The sequence below is a fragment of the Vulpes vulpes genome, chromosome 12 (genome assembly GCF_048418805.1).
Source record: "Vulpes vulpes isolate BD-2025 chromosome 12, VulVul3, whole genome shotgun sequence".
Lineage (NCBI taxonomy): Eukaryota > Metazoa > Chordata > Mammalia > Carnivora > Canidae > Vulpes > Vulpes vulpes.
Window position 1 is genome coordinate 49121224 of NC_132791.1, and position 17703 is coordinate 49138926.

At 44.1% G+C, this 17703-nt stretch overlaps 1 protein-coding gene across 17 annotated transcripts in view; it reads left to right on the forward strand.

Moving 5' to 3' along the window:
- Positions 1-17703, forward strand: part of KLHL3 (kelch like family member 3) — a 271050-nt gene that overhangs the window by 201219 nt on the left and 52128 nt on the right. For 16 of the 17 annotated variants that reach the window (XM_072728520.1, XM_072728519.1, XM_072728521.1 and 13 more), the window contains 2 exons: positions 1264-1426; positions 13093-13202. The exons of the other annotated variant lie outside the window; for it this stretch is intronic. In XM_072728520.1, coding sequence (XP_072584621.1) covers positions 1264-1426; positions 13093-13202 — 273 coding nt within the window. The remainder of the gene's footprint in view (positions 1-1263; positions 1427-13092; positions 13203-17703) is intronic. 17 annotated transcript variants of the gene reach the window in all.

Below are 17703 nucleotides of genomic sequence, written 5' to 3' on the forward strand. Positions count from 1 at the left end.
AAGATATAGTGTAAATACCCACATGTTCTGTGATCTTTTAAAGAGAAACATCTCTCTCCTTTTTCTGAGCATGTTCCTTGAGATGTTCCTTACACTTAATCTGTGAGATGGGAGAGAATACAGTGCTATTGCCTGAGTCTTGAGGGATTTGAGGGTCATTCTTTTGTTCCAGTAGATTGTAAGCTCTGTAAGAGCAGAGGTCTGGCTTACTGCATTTACCGCTAAGCCCCAGAGCCTAGACCAGTACCTGGCACACAAATGTTAGTAATTAAGTAGTGAAGGCAATAGTGGACAATTAGTAAGCACCTGAGTGAAAATGGTTCGTTACTACAGAGAAGTGCTTTCTGAAACTTGGCTATCCATTAAAAACCGAGGAGCTTTAGAAACACATCACTGTCCAGACCATGCCTCATACCTATTAACTTAAAATCTTTGGGGCTGAGACCCAGGCATAAGTATCTAAAAAATTCTCCAGGGGTGATTCATTGTGCAGCCAAGTAGGAGACCCCATCTGTGTTGGTCTGCTTGGGCAGCCATAACAGAAGACCACACAATGGTTTAAACAACAGAAATATGTTTTCCTCCTAGTTTTGAAAATTAGAAGTTCAAGATCAAAGTTCCAGTTGATTCAGTTGGTGAGACTCTTCCTGGCTTTCAGAAGGTCACTTTCTCCCTGTGTCCTTACATTGGAGAGAGAGAGCGAGAGAGAGAGCGAGCATGTGCACTTTGGTGTCTCTTTCTCTTCTTATAAGGGCCCCATCTTTATGACCTCATTTAACCTTTATCACCTCTTCATAGGCCCAATCTACAGTCATGTTGGGGTTAGGGTTTCAGCATACAAATTGGGGGAGGAGGGAACAAACATTCAGTCTGTAAGGGGCCTGTTACCCAGAGTATGGTTCCTGGGCCAGCAGCTACAGGCATCTCCTGGATGTTTGTTAGAAACACAGGCCCCACCTTAGGTCTGTTGACTCAGAATTTTAATAAGATCCCCAGAAATTTCATGTACACATTAGTGATTGGGAGGCACTGCTGTGGAATGTGGGGATACAAAGAATCTGCTGGTGCTTCGGGTCCGTGAAGTGGAAAGTTATGGGAAATAAGGCTTGGCTGTCCTGGTGGAAGTTCAAACTTAGTTGGATAGGCAGGGGAGAGCCATGCAAGGACCTTGAGTGTGGGAGTGGTATGACTGGAACAGTGCTCTAGTGGGGTGAAGCCCTACTGAAGGAGTCTGGTGTCTCAGCATGTCACCTTCTCCTCCAGGTGCTGCTACCGGCAGCCAGCCTGCTGCAGCTCATGGATGTTCGGCAGAACTGCTGTGACTTTCTGCAGTCTCAGTTGCATCCCACCAATTGCTTGGGCATCCGCGCATTTGCAGATGTGCACACCTGCACCGACCTTCTTCAGCAGGCCAATGCTTATGCAGGTAATGGGGGGTTAGGGGGGCTGCACCCCTTCTAAGCTTGTGGATTTAATCACCTGGTCTGCAGTAGACTCCTCACCTGTGGTGAGAAGTGCACTCTCCCAGGAAACAGTTGTAATTTAGTTGGAGAGACAAGACATGTGGCAAGATAATTAATAATAGAAGAGTTCGTACCATTCATAGCCAAGTGGAATAGGATTAATTGCCAGACTGATGGTACACACAGTTGTTTTCATGGGAGAAGAGGAAGGAGGTCTGAGAAAACTTTGTAGAGGGAGGAGTCATTTGAGCTAGGTCTTGACATAAATCTTTGTTGTTGTTTAAGAAAATTTCTTTTTTTGATCCACATATTCTATTTTATAGATTTTAAAATCTATTCTAGATTTTAGAAGTCAAATAGTACTGCATGTCTTCTGATGCTAAGCCAGTAAGCCAGAGACCCCTGCCCTGCCTTTCCACACCACGTCTTCTTCTGTAGGCCCAGTTACCTACAGTTCTGAAAGAATTAAAGTGCAGGTTCTGATTTCACGAAAAGCTACTTCATCTACTCTTTACCTTAATTTATCTAAATAAAATGTTCATATCACTATTTTGGATTTATTAGTTTGAAATATATCTGTTGACTTTTCACAGAAGTACAAGATTGACATTCATAGATTTTCCCTCATGTATACACACTCTTCCTCACTTTTTAATCTCCTAATACCATTTCTACAACTGAGCTGAGTTATAGATTATAATTAGTTCTTTTTCAATCAGAAATTTTTTTGTTTTAAATCAGAAAGGTGATTGATAATTGCCTTTTCATGCTGGAATTTTATTCAGTTTATAATCTCAGACATTAGAAAACATCTAAAGAATGCTGGTTAATACTAAATTAAGGGTAGCAGAGTCAGTACTAGGCATAGACTATGAGATCACATTGTGCTCCTTCATTGAGGAGTACATTTATTCAACAATGCCTTGATTGCTTACTGCTAAACACTTTTTAGGTGCCAGAGAAATCATAGAAAACTAAATAATTGAAGTCTCTGCTCTCCTGAAAAAGAAAATTGCCCTTTTCTTTTTTATAATGAGTGTTCCTACCACCAATTCTTGTAAGGCAGATTTTTATAAGAATTGAACAGTAACTGTTCATCAGATAATGTGCTGATTCCAGTTTGTTTCTCTGCTGAAGCTTGTCCTCCTCTTATTTTAATGGGATTTGGGGAGGGAGTGGAGATATGGTTTAGTCTACCACATTTAGCTGGAAAGAAATCTTCAATTTTTTTAAAAAAAGATTTTATCTGTTTATTTTAGAGAGAGAGCAGGAGCAGGGGGAGGAGCAGGGGGGGAGGGAGAGAATATTCAGCAGATTCCACCCTGAGTGCAGAGCGCAATGTGGGGCTCAATCCCATGACCCTGAGAGCATGACCCGAGCTGAAACCAAGAGTCGGATGCTTAACAAACTGAGCCATCCAGGGGCCCCAGAAGTCTTCATTGATATATATCGACCTGAGGACAAAGAAAGATCATGAATGGCCCAGGTAATGGGTCTAGTTTTTTTTTTTTTAAGATTTATTTATTTATTCATGATAGATACACACACACACACACACAGATAGAGAGAGAGAGAGAGAGAGAGAGAGAGAGGTAGAGACACAGGAGGAGGGAGAAGCAGACTCCATGCCCGGAGTCCGACATGGGACTTGATCCCGGGACCCCAGGATCATGCCCTGAGCCAAAGGCAGGCACCAAACTGCTGAGCCACCCAGGGATCCCCGGGTCTAGTTATTTTAAACAATAAATTCGGGCATGGTCCCCTCCTTCCCTCGCAGTAAAGCTTCTCCTTCTTCCCCCTTCCCGTACAGATACTGTCTTTCTTCTCTTCTGTGTCTCCTGTCCAGCCCATGTCTGGAAATGAGCCGAGGGCCTGCTGGCTGTCCACCTGCCAGCTCCCTGTGCTGTGTTAGTGCCTTAGTCCACAAGGCACTGAGCATGTACTCTATTTCTTGGAATTCTTGTGTTCTCTTATCAGTTCCCAGACCCCAAGAGCCTCCATAGACTCTCATTTCCCCTCGAAGTCTGTTTTGGACCCAAATGGGACCAGTTAAGATGATGATTTTTGTGAGGGACATTCCCCAGTTGCCCCAATTCTAAATTATGCTGACTCTTCCTGACTCTGAACCTTGACTCTCTTCGTTCTCTGCTGCCCCTTCTATGCCTTTTTTCCCTTCCTATCCCTCACTCTACTTTTTTCTCAAGAGGTCCTTTCTATCCAGCCTTTGAAGAGATCACTTTCTTGAGGGATGTGCTCAGGCTTTGCTTCAGCCGGAGCCAAGAGCTTAGCTGAGGCCCAGGTGAGATTGTGAACATCTGCTGGTGTGGGGGCAAAGGGAGAGTACTTAGTTGCCAGGAATTCTCTCTCTTCCCTGTCCTGCCCCTAGCCTTCTCCTTCTGCATAGTGTGTGCATGCATGTAGAGTTTTGTGTTTTGTAGTTGCTGATGCAGTTTTCTGAGGTTTGGGCTATGGACTGAAACCCCAACTTTGACAAGGCTCCCTGCTTCTTCTAGCCTGGATTCCCCACGCTTTCACAATCTGTGTCTTCTCCCTTTGGCCGTTTCACTATCTGATGGTGACAGACACCCACAGGAGAATGGAGAGTATGTAGTTGGAACACACTGTGGTCTTGGTATTCCCTGGTCCTGATGCTGTCACAGGGATTGAGTGCCGTCAGTGTTGTGGGTGTGTGCATACACAGGTGTGTATACAGACATCCTGATGAATTATTTTTAGTTGGCATTTATTGAGCTGTCACTATGGGTCACACCCTGTGGTAAGCACTTTATGCACATCATTTCATTTAATGCATGCAGCAGCTAAGGAAATTAAAGCACAGAGAAGTAAAGTAATTGGTTGAGGTCACAAGCTGATAGAGGCAGAGGCAGTGTTCAAACCCAGATAGCGTTGACTCCAGAGCCAGTGTTTATAACTACTACATTCTTTGACTTCCAGGCTCCATTTGGACATAAAGTGGCCCTGCAGAGTGGTAACCAATGAGTATTGGTGCCTAGAGTTGACATTTTTCATTGGAAGTGTGAGCGTGGAAGATGGAACCATGTAGTCACCAAATCCCAGCAACTAGACCCTGTAGACAGATGATCAATTCTCTGCTAGACTTGGCTTGTTTAGTCATCTTTGGGTGGGGAAGTGAGAAGTAGGGGTCTTCAAATGGGGCACCTGGGTGGCTTAGTCAGTTAAGCTTCTGATTCTTGATTTTGGCTCAGGTCATGATCTCAGGGTTGTGGGATGGAGCTCTGTGTCAGACTCCATGCTCAGTGGGAAGTCTGCTAGAGATTCTCTTCCTCTCCCTCTCCCCCCGTTCCCCATGCCCTCTCTCTCTCTCAAATAATAAATAAATAAATCTTAAGAAAGTCTGGGATGCCTGGGTGGCTCAGTGGTTGAGCGCATCTGCCTTCGGCTCAGGGCGTGATCCCGGGGTCCTGGGATCGAGTTCTGCATCAGGCTTCCTGAGAGGAGCCTACTTCTCCCTCTGCCTGTGTCTCTGCCTCTCTCTGTGTGTCTCTCGTGAATAAATAAATAAAATCTTTTAAAAAAATCTTAGAAAAATCTTACAATATATTCCGAATACCCTTCCATGTTAGCAGATACATTGCTATACCGTTATTATTGAAACCAATTTCTTCAGTCAAATTCAACTTATACTCATAATAAAAAAAATTCAAACGGTACATAAAGTTATAAAATGTGAAGTTAACCTTCTCCCAGGCCTTCTCTCTGGAGGGGACTATCTTGGGTAACCCTAGGGAATATATATATTATACTTTTTAACATACCTAAATAGAAGCATTCTATACTCATTGTACTTTTTCTTAATATAAAATCCGGGAGTTCTTTCCAGACCCTTGTGCATGGCTGTATCTTACTCATTTTCTCTACTGCATCTTATCGAGGAACTATATAGTTTATTTAACTAGTCTTCAATTGATGGACATTGTTGTTACCAATTTTTTCTTTTATAGAAAATGCTTGAGTGAGACTTATGCATTTTTGGAGTACACGCAAGTGTGTAAGCAGTAGTACAACTGTATTTGTGGAGTACCATCTTAGTTGCATAAAGTAGCTCAAAGAGAGTGCATTAAAAAAATGATAGTGCCAAATTGTTCTCAAAAATATTTTTAGGGTGAGCTCTTGCCTTCTGCTAAGTTGTCAGCCCTCTGGTGAAGGCGTTCAGGGGTAGACACAGGACAACTCTGAGAGCACCACCTCTCTCCGCCCAGCTGCCTGTTTGGTTTCCTGTTTGGAACAGCTCTGTCTCTTCCTGCTGTGGCAGTCCCCTTTGCTTCCTCTGAGTCCAGTTTCCCCCTCAAGGTGATGCCCCTAGATTTTGGTGTGATGCTTTATTCTGAGGTGAGGGAGGGTTGTCCCATGTTTAGAAGCTGACTGCTTAGACCCTTGCCTCCATTTGTTGGGTAGCTAGTGGCTGGGAAAGGGACCCTGGCCTTCTGTGCAGCCTCTTTCTTATACCTCATTATTATTTCCAGAACCGCTTAATCTTTAACCTCATCGGCCAGGGCCGAGGTTTATGGGGACTCAGTTGCTTGATAATTGAGCAGCCATTTACTGGGCCATCAACAGAGCTGGTTGGGAGGGATGTTAATGGGACCCCATTAATGAAATGGCAGTTAAAATTCTTTGGCCATGTTGTTTACATCAGTCTGCCAAAGCTGAGCTGAAAATCTTTTAGCCATGGGATGGAAAAGCCATTGGATTTCACGTGTTGATGGGGAGAAATAGCCTTCTTTTGACTGAGTCATTTGAGATCATGGAATGAAGTGATTGAATTAAAGGCAGCAAAAAAATGTTGACAAATCATATAAAAAACATGAGTCTCTGACTCAGTGAGGGTTATCTTGTGAAATTGCTTCCTCCAACTTGGCATCATGAAATGATGACAATGACAGTAATGATGATTGTAGGAGTTCTTACCATTTCGGAATGCGTGCTAGGTGCTGGGCATGATGGCACACATTCCATAGATATTACTTCATTTTGACCACGTGGCTGTGAGAGGTAGTTACTATTTTTCTGACTTATAGATGAATAAACTGAAATGCCAGAAAGCTTTAGTAAGTTGCCCAAGATCACATGGTTCATGAGTGGCAATGCTGGGATTCACAGTGAGGCTGCCTGATACCGGAGCTTGTGCTGTGAGCCCACTACTTATTTTCACACCCACCCAGGCTGGTACAGCTTCTCTGTCTGGGGAGGTTGCCTCACTCCTGCCTCCCTCTAGTTTTTTGCTTCTAACTCAAAGGTGGCAAATGAAGCAGTAGTGTAAGATGTAGCTAGTTTTTGGAGAACAAGGTTCTTTTAGGAAACTTCCCTTATCCTTCTATTCTCTGGGTAACAGGGAACTCCGTGTGTTGAATCAATAACAGTGTGAACTGCACAGTTTTGATGTAGTTCCTTGTATGGGTGTGCGTATGTATGTGTGTGTGTGTGTGTGTGTGTGTGTGCATGTGTGTTAGAAAGGGGGAATTAAGTCACCTGGGAAAGAGAGCTCATATTCCACCATTCCCACGGAGGGGAGAGGTAGTAATATTTAGAGTCTAAGGGCTAGTGACCATGACCTTTGTGGGAAATGGTCAAGGTAGAGCTCTTTTACTTTCTGTGAGACTTATCCCTGGAGCAGGGAAACGGTGGGCCCTGAAAGCCAAACCCTGATTCAGGAAAGCTTACTTCTGCCCTCCAAAAATAGAGCAGTAGGGGACAGAGAGATGTAAAGCAATTCCATTTGATTGTTTTACCTCCTAAAATGTTTTGATCCTGTTTGTGTGTCCACCTGTGTCAGCTAGTCTTTCCTTGGGCAAGTGTGGGTGTAGTGGGGAGTGGGGAGGGTGGTGACCAGTGGTTCAAGTTAGAACTACTCATTCCTATTCCCTGGGGCTGCTGGCTCTGGAATAATGGGGTTCATTTCTTCTGTGCAGGTTAGAGAAGGCGTAGATGGGTTTTCACTTCCATTTGTTCTGGGCTTGTAGTTTAGATGACTTGATTAGAGGCTTAGTTTATTTCATCCCATCAAGAGGGAGGAATGGGTTGGGATTAACTTGGGAGATTGCCCAAGCCCTAGGCACTCCTGAAGAATGGGCAGGGACGTGCAGTACATGCAGATGTGCTGGACACAGAATTCAGTTTCAAGCAAGACAAAAGGTGCAGACCCTGCTCACCTGGCATTTGTGGTCCCAGTAGGAAAGAAAGACCTCACATGATAAAACAACCTGGTTAGGGCTATGATAATTTATTATTTTTTTGTTTTGTTTTGAGTTCTTTGGAAGCATAAGAATATCACTTCATCTAGCCTGACGGGCAGAAAGATTAGGGAAAAATCTCATTTCAGAGGTTAGGTCTAAAATTTGAACCCTGGACTGACGCCAGAGTGTTTAGAACAATACTCTTGTAAGGCTTTGTTTTATTTTTAAAGAAAGATTTTTAGAATCCTCTTTTCTTTGTCTCTCTGCAATAGTAACCCTAAGAAGGATTCTTAGGGTGCTCTGACACCTATATTGAATTTTACTACAATGGCATGCTTAGGACAAATTATCATCATCTTGGGGACTAGGAATGTTTGTTGTCATCCTAAAGCCTTGGTATTTAAAATCCCAGCTCTACCACTTACGATTGTAAGTGTGTGATCCTAAGCGCATGGCTAAATAGCTTTCAAAGCTTCCATTTCTTGATTTGTACAATGGGGATATTGATACCTCAGCAGGGTTTTGGGGAGAAGTGCATGCCACAGTACATGTAGAATGCCCACACGACGGGAGCTACTCTTAGGACATGCCCTCGGCTCTCTCCAGGTCTGCTTCCTTGAAAAGATGCAGCTGCGCCCCTGGAGCAGGCCTGTTCTCATCCTCTTAGCTTTGGGAAGATGTGTGTGTGTGTTGCTTGATGGGGAAAGGACATCAGGTTATCTGGTGTCCCCTGCCTCCCTCCATAATCTCTCATCTACACAGACAGGAACAGACATACAAAACTTGGAATGTAAGCCATGTGTATTACTTATGGTAAAGGCTGGTTAATTATGACTCTTAACCAAAAGCCTAAGTGACTGTTCCTCCCTTTCCCTCACCCATTCTCATTCTTCTTTAAGGAAAATGAAGGAAAAAGACCAGAAGAGTTAGAATTGATTATTGGAGAGCTCGTTTCTAAAGAGCTAGCCCATGGTGAGAAGACACTGTGCTCCCTGTCCCCCACAATCTAGCCTGCTTGCCTCTCCATTGTTATCTCCTGGAGCCTGGCACAGTTTTTTCAGTAAACGTGTTAAATGAGTGAAGATACAGCCTAGGCTCTAGCTAGTCTGGGCTGTTGCTGTTTCCTGACAGTCCCTGAATTTTCCAGCTTCCATACTGTTAATTATACCTGGAGTGCCTCTCCCACTTGTGGCCCTGTGGATTTGGGGTTGGAGTTATTGGTGCCTTGTCTTACCCTCTTAAAAACCTCGTAGGCATCAACTCTGCTTGCTTTATTTTTGAAGAAACACTGCATCTGGCACATTATGCATACGTTCTTGAACACTTGCGGTGATCTCAGTAAATGTGAGTTACTTATATTTGCTAATTTAATGCTCATACACCTTTATGAAATAGGTACTATTGTTAGCCCCATTTGACAGATAAGAAATTGGATAATATAGCACTGGAGAGTTTGTTGATGGAATTAAAGTGGGTCTCTAAAGCCTTTGGGGTCCGCAGCTTTATCCACAGGACCTGCAGTCCTAAGGCATGTCTCTGATGCACTGGAAAAGCTTCTCTGTTGAACAGTGCTACCCACAGAACTGGACTTTGTGAAGCAGGAACATGGACTGATGTAATAGTCATCATTTCTAAAGAGTTTCTTAAAGGTCTCAAAATGGCCTCATCTGTATACATATTATCGTCTCTGAGCTTCAAAAGAACCTTGAGACCTACATCAGCTATTACAGTCCCATTTTATGGATGATGAAGTCGAAGCCTGGAAAGAAGTGACCGTAAGAGGTGGAGTTAGGGCTCAAACCCAGAGACCTCCTCACACTTAGCCAAGGCTTCTGATTGTATTCTCCTTTATTTTTCATTTATTTTTAAAGATCTTATTTTATTTATTCATCTCACACACACACACACACACACACACACACACACACACACACACACACCACACAGAGGCAGAGACACAGGCAGAGGGAGAAGCAGGCTCCACGCAGGGAGCCTGATGCGGGACTCAATCCTGGATCCCAGGATCATGCCCTGAGCCAAAGGCAGACACTCAGCCTCTGAGCCACCGAGGCATCCCTGCATTCTCCTTTAATATGGAGAAATATTGGAGAAATATGGAAGCAAAGCAAACAAAGAATCCACAAACAAGTGTTAAAGCTAGAAGATTCTCAGGGAAGTATCTTCTGGGAGCAGAGGTGTTCCTTTCTGAGAAGCAGCTGGGAGGAGGGCTGACTTGAATACAAAGTCTGCTGGGAAATCTATGTTTCCCAGGAGATCAAGTTGGCTAGAGCATCCTAGCTTGCTTTCCTATCTTGTCATTTCTGAGCATCACTAACAGCAAAGGGGGGTTGATCCCCAGGCCATGGGCACTCAATTCTGTCTCCTCAGATAGCAGGGGATGGGAAGGAGTTTCCCTCTTTGCTGCCTTTCATTGTGTTTCCCTGCTTATTCTCTCCAAATCTCCTGGGTCCCTGGGTGCCAGTCCTGTATGGGGAGCCGCTGCCCTCTCCCTCCCAGCTGCCCCCTCCTTACCAGCTACTGTTTCCTGGGAGGATTTCTGGAAAGGTTTCAGTGGGAAGTTCCAGATGGGCACAGCAGCAGCCCACTTCAGGAAGAAGGGACCTAAATTCAAATTCTGTGGTGCCCCAAAGTGGGGGAGATGGGGAACTGTGGGGGTTGACTGTTTCCTACCTCGATTGATCTTTGAGAATCTCTGGTTTGTTCACCAAACCACCTAGAATACACATCACTGTGCTTCATCTTCCTTTGCAAAATCCTAGCCCATCTACCTTCGGCTTCATGAGGTTTGTGGAAGTACTTTTCATATCCCAGGTTTTAACTTCTTAACTCCTCCTATTTCCTTCATTCTTTTCTCTCCTTCAAATGTCAGGGTTTTGGTCAGCCAAAGATGCAGCAGGAAGCCTGTGTGTGGCTCTGGGCCACAGGAGTTTTGGTGCTGCTTTGCCTGGCTCTCCTGCTGAGCTCAGCGTTGGCAGGTCTGCAGAGTCTTGATGTCTTGTATTTTGTCTTGCTGTGGTGGCTGCTTTTCCTCTCCCCTATTTCTGTTGTTGCCAGCAGATGGAGGTCTCTGGTCCAAAGACTTCTTGGACCACAAAGGGCATGTAGGGAGAATCGTGTTGCTTTCTTGGGCTTCCAGGTCAAGAATGAATTCCCATCACCCAAAGGAGATTGTTCACTTGCTTTTATTTAAAAAGTTTTAGGAATGGAAACGCCTGGGTGGTTGAGTGGCTGAGTATCTGCCTTAGGCTCAGGGCATGATCCTGGAGTCCCAGGATCGAGTCCCACATCAGGCTCTCTGCCGGGAGTGTGCTTCTCCCTCTGCCTATGTCTCTGCCTCTCTTTCTCTCATGAATAAATAAATAAAATCTTTAAAAAATTTTTTAGGAATGGATAATTTAAAAATAATATTGTATAGTCTTAAATATTAAGGAAGTCTTTTGAGTGTCTAACTTAAAATCTAACTTTTTTTTTAAAAAAAGGTTTTTAAAATTAATTTATTTGAGAGAGAGAGTGAGAGAGCACAAGCAGGGTGAGGGGTGGAGGGAGAAGCAGATTCCTCACTGAGCAGGGAGCCTGATGGAGGGCTCAGTCCCAGGACCCTGGGATCATGACCTGAGCTGAAGGCAGATGCCTAACGGACTGAGCCACCCAGGCACACCCTAAGATCAAAGCTTTAATTAAAGGCTTTTTCCTGTTGATGTACAGAGAAGCAAGACTAGCATTACTTTATGGCATTTGCCTCCCTTCATAAAGGATCTGCCTTTAAAATTTTTTTTCTATGTCCAGACATTCCTGAGCTTCTTGATGGACAGGCCTTAATTGTGAGCTCAGTAATCTTACTGTGCCAGTGGGGAGCAGGTGGGGAGCCCTTTTGGTCCAGTGAAAGATGGACAGGATTTTTTATAACTGGATCTCAGAGTAAAACACTAACATTTGGAGGCTCTGGATGAAGGGTGTATATGAGAATTCTTTGGATTTGAAATTATTTCAACATAAAGTTTGAAATGGTTTTTTTAAGGAATGATTTAAATCTTGGTTTGGCTTTCAGGAAGCCAATGAATGTGAGAGCAGAGCTGAGCATGGTCTGACTTCCCTTTTCATTGTGTAGATGCAGCAGACCTGGTATGTCCCGGGGCACGGAGGGGCTGGTCAGACCACTAGGGGGTAGCCCACAGTGGGAACTGGAAGATGAAGCCTCTAGAATTATCCAAAAAGACACAAGGCCAGAGAGGAGCCACCAAAGAAAGAAGAGTGGGAACCCATAGCCTGGAAGGAGGGCAAGGAACATAGATGCTCCTGGGGGCAGTGGGGCAGAGCCATGAGAGGCCTGAGGAAGGAGCCCGGTCTGGGGCACGGGACCCTGTGATCTCCAGAACCTGCTGCACCAGGAATTGTCAGCTCCTGAGCCACTGTACCTTGGCATAGCTTGCAAAAATGCCCATCACAGCATGAGAGTGAAGCAAGAGGAGCTATTGTAGCTCTATATCATAGGTGGATAATGAGACCTAGGGAGGTGGTGCCATTGCTTCAGGGTCACAACTTGCAAATGGCAGAGCCAGCATTTGAGTCTAGTTTCCCTCTTTCTGAAATGTACACTCCTTTACTGACCTTTCACTGTCTCTACCATCACAGGATGGTGGCCTGGGCAAATGTCAGGGTAGGGATTATACTTGGAATTTCCCTTGCATGAACATCTGGCCTGTGTGTTTTGTCTCATTCTAGGTGTCTCCCAGTTGCCCTCCATCTTAATGGTTTCCACTGGTCTGCCTGTCATGGACCGTTGCTAGCTGTGGTGGGGCCAGCTCTGTTGCCTCTGTGCCTGGACACATGCTTAGTTGGGCTTCCTTGTGAATCAGAGACTGTGGTAGGCTTGACTTTGGACACAAAAGGATGATGCCTCCTGCCAGCCTTCAAATGTTGACTTAGTACCAGAACCCCCAGAGACTTCCAGCCACACAGCAGTTCTGACCCACTTTTGTTTGGCTGAGCTGCAGGGGGCACCATCTGCAAATCTGCCAGCTTGTGCCTTGAGGGGAAATGAGCTCAATTAAGTAGGCAGGTCCCAGTGAGGCTTTTCTGCAATGCCATTATTAATTGCATGGAGCATGGAAAAAATATAACCTCACATCTCTCTGCCCCATTTTCATCTCTGTCGATGTTCAGGATGGAGGATCACACAGAGGGATGCCTTTGCTGCCAAACTAAGAGGCTAGTTTCCCTTCAACCAGGATGTGCTTTCTCTTTGCCTCTCTGTCTGTCCTTTTTCCTCAAGCCTACCCCTAGAGTCCCCAGGACTTCATTGTGAGCTTCACCGATTACCATGGCCATGGAAGGGCAGGAGTTGTGACTTTGTTTTCTGAACTTCAGCCTTTTTTTTTTTTTTTTTTGAGCAGAGCAGCACTTTCCAGAGGTGATGCTTGGGGAAGAATTTCTTAGCCTAAGTCTGGACCAGGTGTGCAGCTTGATATCCAGTGACAAACTGACCGTTTCTTCAGAGGAAAAGGTATGGCATGCCCCTTTGGTGAAGCAGGAGCCTCTCACATGGGAGGTAGATGAGAGGGATTTGTGGTTCAGTGAGGCTGTTTCTCTTTTTCACCAGAAAAAAAAAGCTTATTTTTTCTCCTTTTAAACAATTAGAAAAAGGCCTTCTGGCCCATGACCACTACCTTTGCTATCTGGACTCTTTAGGAAGAAATAATGCTGCTGCTGCTGATGGCAACAAAACTGCCTCCATCAACTGGATGTTGACAGTTTGCCAAGGACTCTGCTAAGTGCTCTGTTCTCTGCATTTTAATCAACCTTCATCACAACCCTGGAAGAAGCAGGCATGGCTCTTGTCCCCACATTACAGATGAGGAAAAGTAACTTGGAGGAGTTAATTAGCTTGTCTGAGGTCACTCAGCTGGTCACTGCAGAGCTATGGTCTACCTGTCACCTGGTCTTAGCCACTGTCCCACATGGCCTTTTGTGAGTATCGTTGAGCATTTAAGCCAGAGCTGACCTTTGGGGAACATCTATTCTAATAGGGGATTGGAACTTCTACTGTTGAGGAAACTGAGGCCCGGAGGAGTGATAGGATCTACTGAAGGTCACACAGTGAGTGGCCATGGCAAAACTAGAACTGGGCCTCCTGATACCTAGTTCCCTACCTCACTGACTACATACTACTTCTTTGGTGCTGTTGGCTTGACTTCTGCCCACTGCTTTAGCCGACCCGTGAGTGCTGATCTGTCCTACCTCTAGGTCTTCCTTTTTGCTGACTCCTGCTTGGATTATCCTTCCCTTCCAGCTCCACCTGGTTGAATTCTAAACCAGTTCCTATTCTCCTTCTACCAGGAAGAACTTCTGTACTCCAGGACATGTCATCTACTGTACTGAAAAATAACAAAAACTTTGGTGTTGGCCAGTAGGGTCCAAATCTCATCTCTAGTATTTACAAATTTACAACTATTTACAAATTAGTTGGTGACCTTGGGTGAGATAGATTGCTTCTTCACCTGTTCCCTCATGTATAAGGTGAGGATAGTAATAGGGCGTATTCCACGGGGTAGTTGTGGGATACAGTTAAATGGGATAAAGTGTGTAAAATGCCTGGTGTCATACCTGGTACTTAGAAGGTGCTCATTCAGTGTTAGATGAGTTGTTTATTGATCATGCATCTGGAATTTATTCCTTTCTCCTCTATGTTCTAGGATAAATCACCTTGTTCTGCTTTCTATTGCAGTTAGTTTTGATCCCATTCTACCTCCTCCACTCAACTGAGAATTCCCTGTTGGTAGCAGCCACATCTTGTTATTCTCTGCATCCTCAGAGATGCTCAATAAGTGCTTCTTGGATTGTCTTAGTCCACGCCTAGTGTACAAGCTTGAAGTCCTTTTCTGAGGAAATATTTAAGGAAAAGCCTTTGAGAAGGTTCTTACATTGGAGATGAGTGTCCAAAGCCACATATCTAGAGAATAGGGTAGAATCACAAGCCCCTGCCTGTCGTCCTGCAAAAGTTTGATCAAGAAGTAAAGTGGTTGGAAAAAAAAAAGAAGAAGTAAAGCAGTTGTTGATTGGAATCATGGGCTGCCCCAAGAATTCAGAGGGATTTCCAGAAGGTGACTGGCCCAACAAGCTGGATTGTCCCTTAGGCCCAAAGAGCCTCCTTCTTCCATTAACTGATGTGAGGTATCACCTACGGGATAAAGAATGCCTCTGGCTAGGCCATGGGCCCCTTCCTTTCCCGGCCTCAGCAGCAAAGACTTGCTCACTTCTTGTCAAGCCTGTTTAATGTCTCCTCTGGATTGTGCTACCAAATTGGCACAATTTGAAGGAATGAACTAGTTAGTTGGTTGACCGTGCAGTTGTTGGTACTGTTGGCCAGTTTGGGCCCTGCTTGAGTGTGTCCTCAGGTATAGTCTGAAGAAATGTAAAAAGCCGTCTAAGCAGCATGATTCGCATCAACCTTGTGGGTATTTGGGTTGAGGTGGGAAGCCCTGCTACCTTTAACTCCTGGTGGCCCATCCCACTCTGAGATCATAGTAAGGATTCTTCAGGTGAGGGCTTATCTGTGCTTGCTGTGTCAGGGTGGTGGTGGAGGCAGGTTGTTAGTAGTAGGGAGAGGCGTTTTTGTGCTCTGGAAACCACTGGGGCTTTGAACTCAGGAAGGCCTGTTTCCATGCTGGACTTAATGCTTACTGGCTCCGTGGTTTTCAGAAGTCACTGGTCTCTTTGATCCTTCATTTTCTTCCATGTAATATGGGCATACTAGTACCTCCCTTATAGAGTTAGGAGGATCACAGATACTGGGTGTGAAAAATCAAATGTAGTGTTCAGCAGGTGTTAATAAATGGCAGCTGTCATTGTCATTACCATACTCCTCTGTTTTGAGGCACCACTGACAATGGTAAATGGTATCAGTTTTGCTGCTGATAATGGAGAATAAGCCATGGAGTTATTGCATCTTTCCATAAGCAAAGAAGCCTGATATTAAATTTTTTTAAAAAATTTTTTATTTATTTATGATAGTCACAGAGAGAGAGAGGCAGAGACACAGGCAGAGGGAGAAGCAGGCTCCATGCACCGGGAGCCTGATGTGGGATTCGATCCCCCGTCTCCAGGATCACGCCCTGGGCCAAAGGCAGGCGTTAAACCGCTGCGCCACCCAGGGATCCCAAGAAGCCTGATATTAAATCTACATGCTTAGGTCTTTAGTGGCTCTCATTCATTCATATGCTTACACAGGAGTTGCTTGCTATGTGTAATTGGTGTTTAGAATGTAGGTATTTTTCACGTTCAAATTATTTGTAACTTCAGAGTTATGTGGTGCTTTCCATAAAGTAGATTACTGATGATTTTGATCCCTTGGATACCTTTAAGATTGGCAGTATATAGTTTTCTTTTTTTTAAAGCTGTATTTTTAAGTAACCTCTGAACCCATGCTTTAACTCACAACCCCAAGATCAAGAGTCACATGCTCTACCAGCTGAGCCAGCCTGACACTGCTAAGATTGACAGTATAATTTTGAGGCTTATCAAAGAACAGTGGGATTTGGCCTGAGTTTTCTATTTCTAGTTTTATTTCCCCTTAATTGATTACAAATTGCTGGAAGCTTTTGACAATTAGATGTTGGTTGTTTGGCTGCTAGTTCTTTAGGCTTTGAAAATTTTGTGATATGTTCCAAGAGATTTGGTGATTTCCACTTCCCTTAGTTATATTTCATAACAGGTAATCTCTTGTATGTACAATAGCCTTTTCTTTCAATATTGCATTGTAGTGAATTTATTGGAATATATTTGAAGTAATATCATGGATCTTAATTTAAGCCAAAATTGAACTTCATTTAATGTTAATATTTGCTGGGGCACCTGGGTGGCTCAGTCAGTTAAGCATTTGATCTTGATCTTAGCTTGGGTTTCAGTCTCAGGGTCATGCGTTCAGGCCCTTCATTGGGCTTCACGCTGAGTGTGGAGCCTACATTAAAAACAAAACGAAATACAAAAAACAAAATCTGCAGAAAACTAAACTGCACAAATAATCGTATATATATTCAGCTAAATCCATACTTGAACAGCAAATCAGCTCCATTATGACTTCATTTCCTACAGCCCACAGATTTCTTTCAACATATATTTAAAAATGCAGCCAGATTTCAGATATTAAAATGTGAAAAAGCCAAGCATCTTAACAGGGAGGAAATATGGTATTTTAGTAATGAGGATTATAAGTGGCTGTGGCTGTGGCTAGGCCCAGGCAGTTTGCTTGTCAAGGAGTTTGAAAGTAGAGGTTCTGTGTGTGGAGTGGCTGAGTTCCAATACAGTGTCCACTGCTTTACTGGGCTGAGTGACTTTGGGCCAGTTATCTGTCTCCCACTAGAAAGTATGCACCATATACAGTCATGGATTTTTCTGTCTTATGGTCACTTATGGTCAGAGTGGTATTGGTATCAGGTTCATGGTAGGCACATTTTTTTTTTTATGGTAGACACATTAAAAAAAACAATTTATCGAATGAATAAGAGAACTTCTCTACATCTTAGTTTTCTCATATGTAAAAGGTGGATAATGAGAGTAGAGTATATCTATCTTATGGAGTTGTTCTGAGGATGAAATCAGATGACACGTAAAAAGTCCTTAGCCCCCAAGAAGTGTTCATTCCTGTAATATATGATTATTGCTGCTATTATTATTACTGCCACTATACTTCTGCTATTCTTACTACTGCTCACTGTTGACTGGGGGCATTTCTCAAGGGGACAAATGAGGCATTTTCTAGAGCCTGAGTTAGTCTGGATGGTTGTGTGACCTCAGCTTGGTGCCTAGCAGGGGCAGATTGGGAGTAGCCTCTTGCTCCCCAACGTTCTCAGCCCTCTTGGACCCGTCTGGACTTCTCCCAGGGCTCAGATACTGATCTTCCTCCAACACCACTTGCCATTGCCCAGGCCTTATGTTCTCCACTAGCCTCAAGCTCTTTAAGGACTATGAGGGTGCCTTCACCATCTTTGTGTCATGCACAGTTCCTG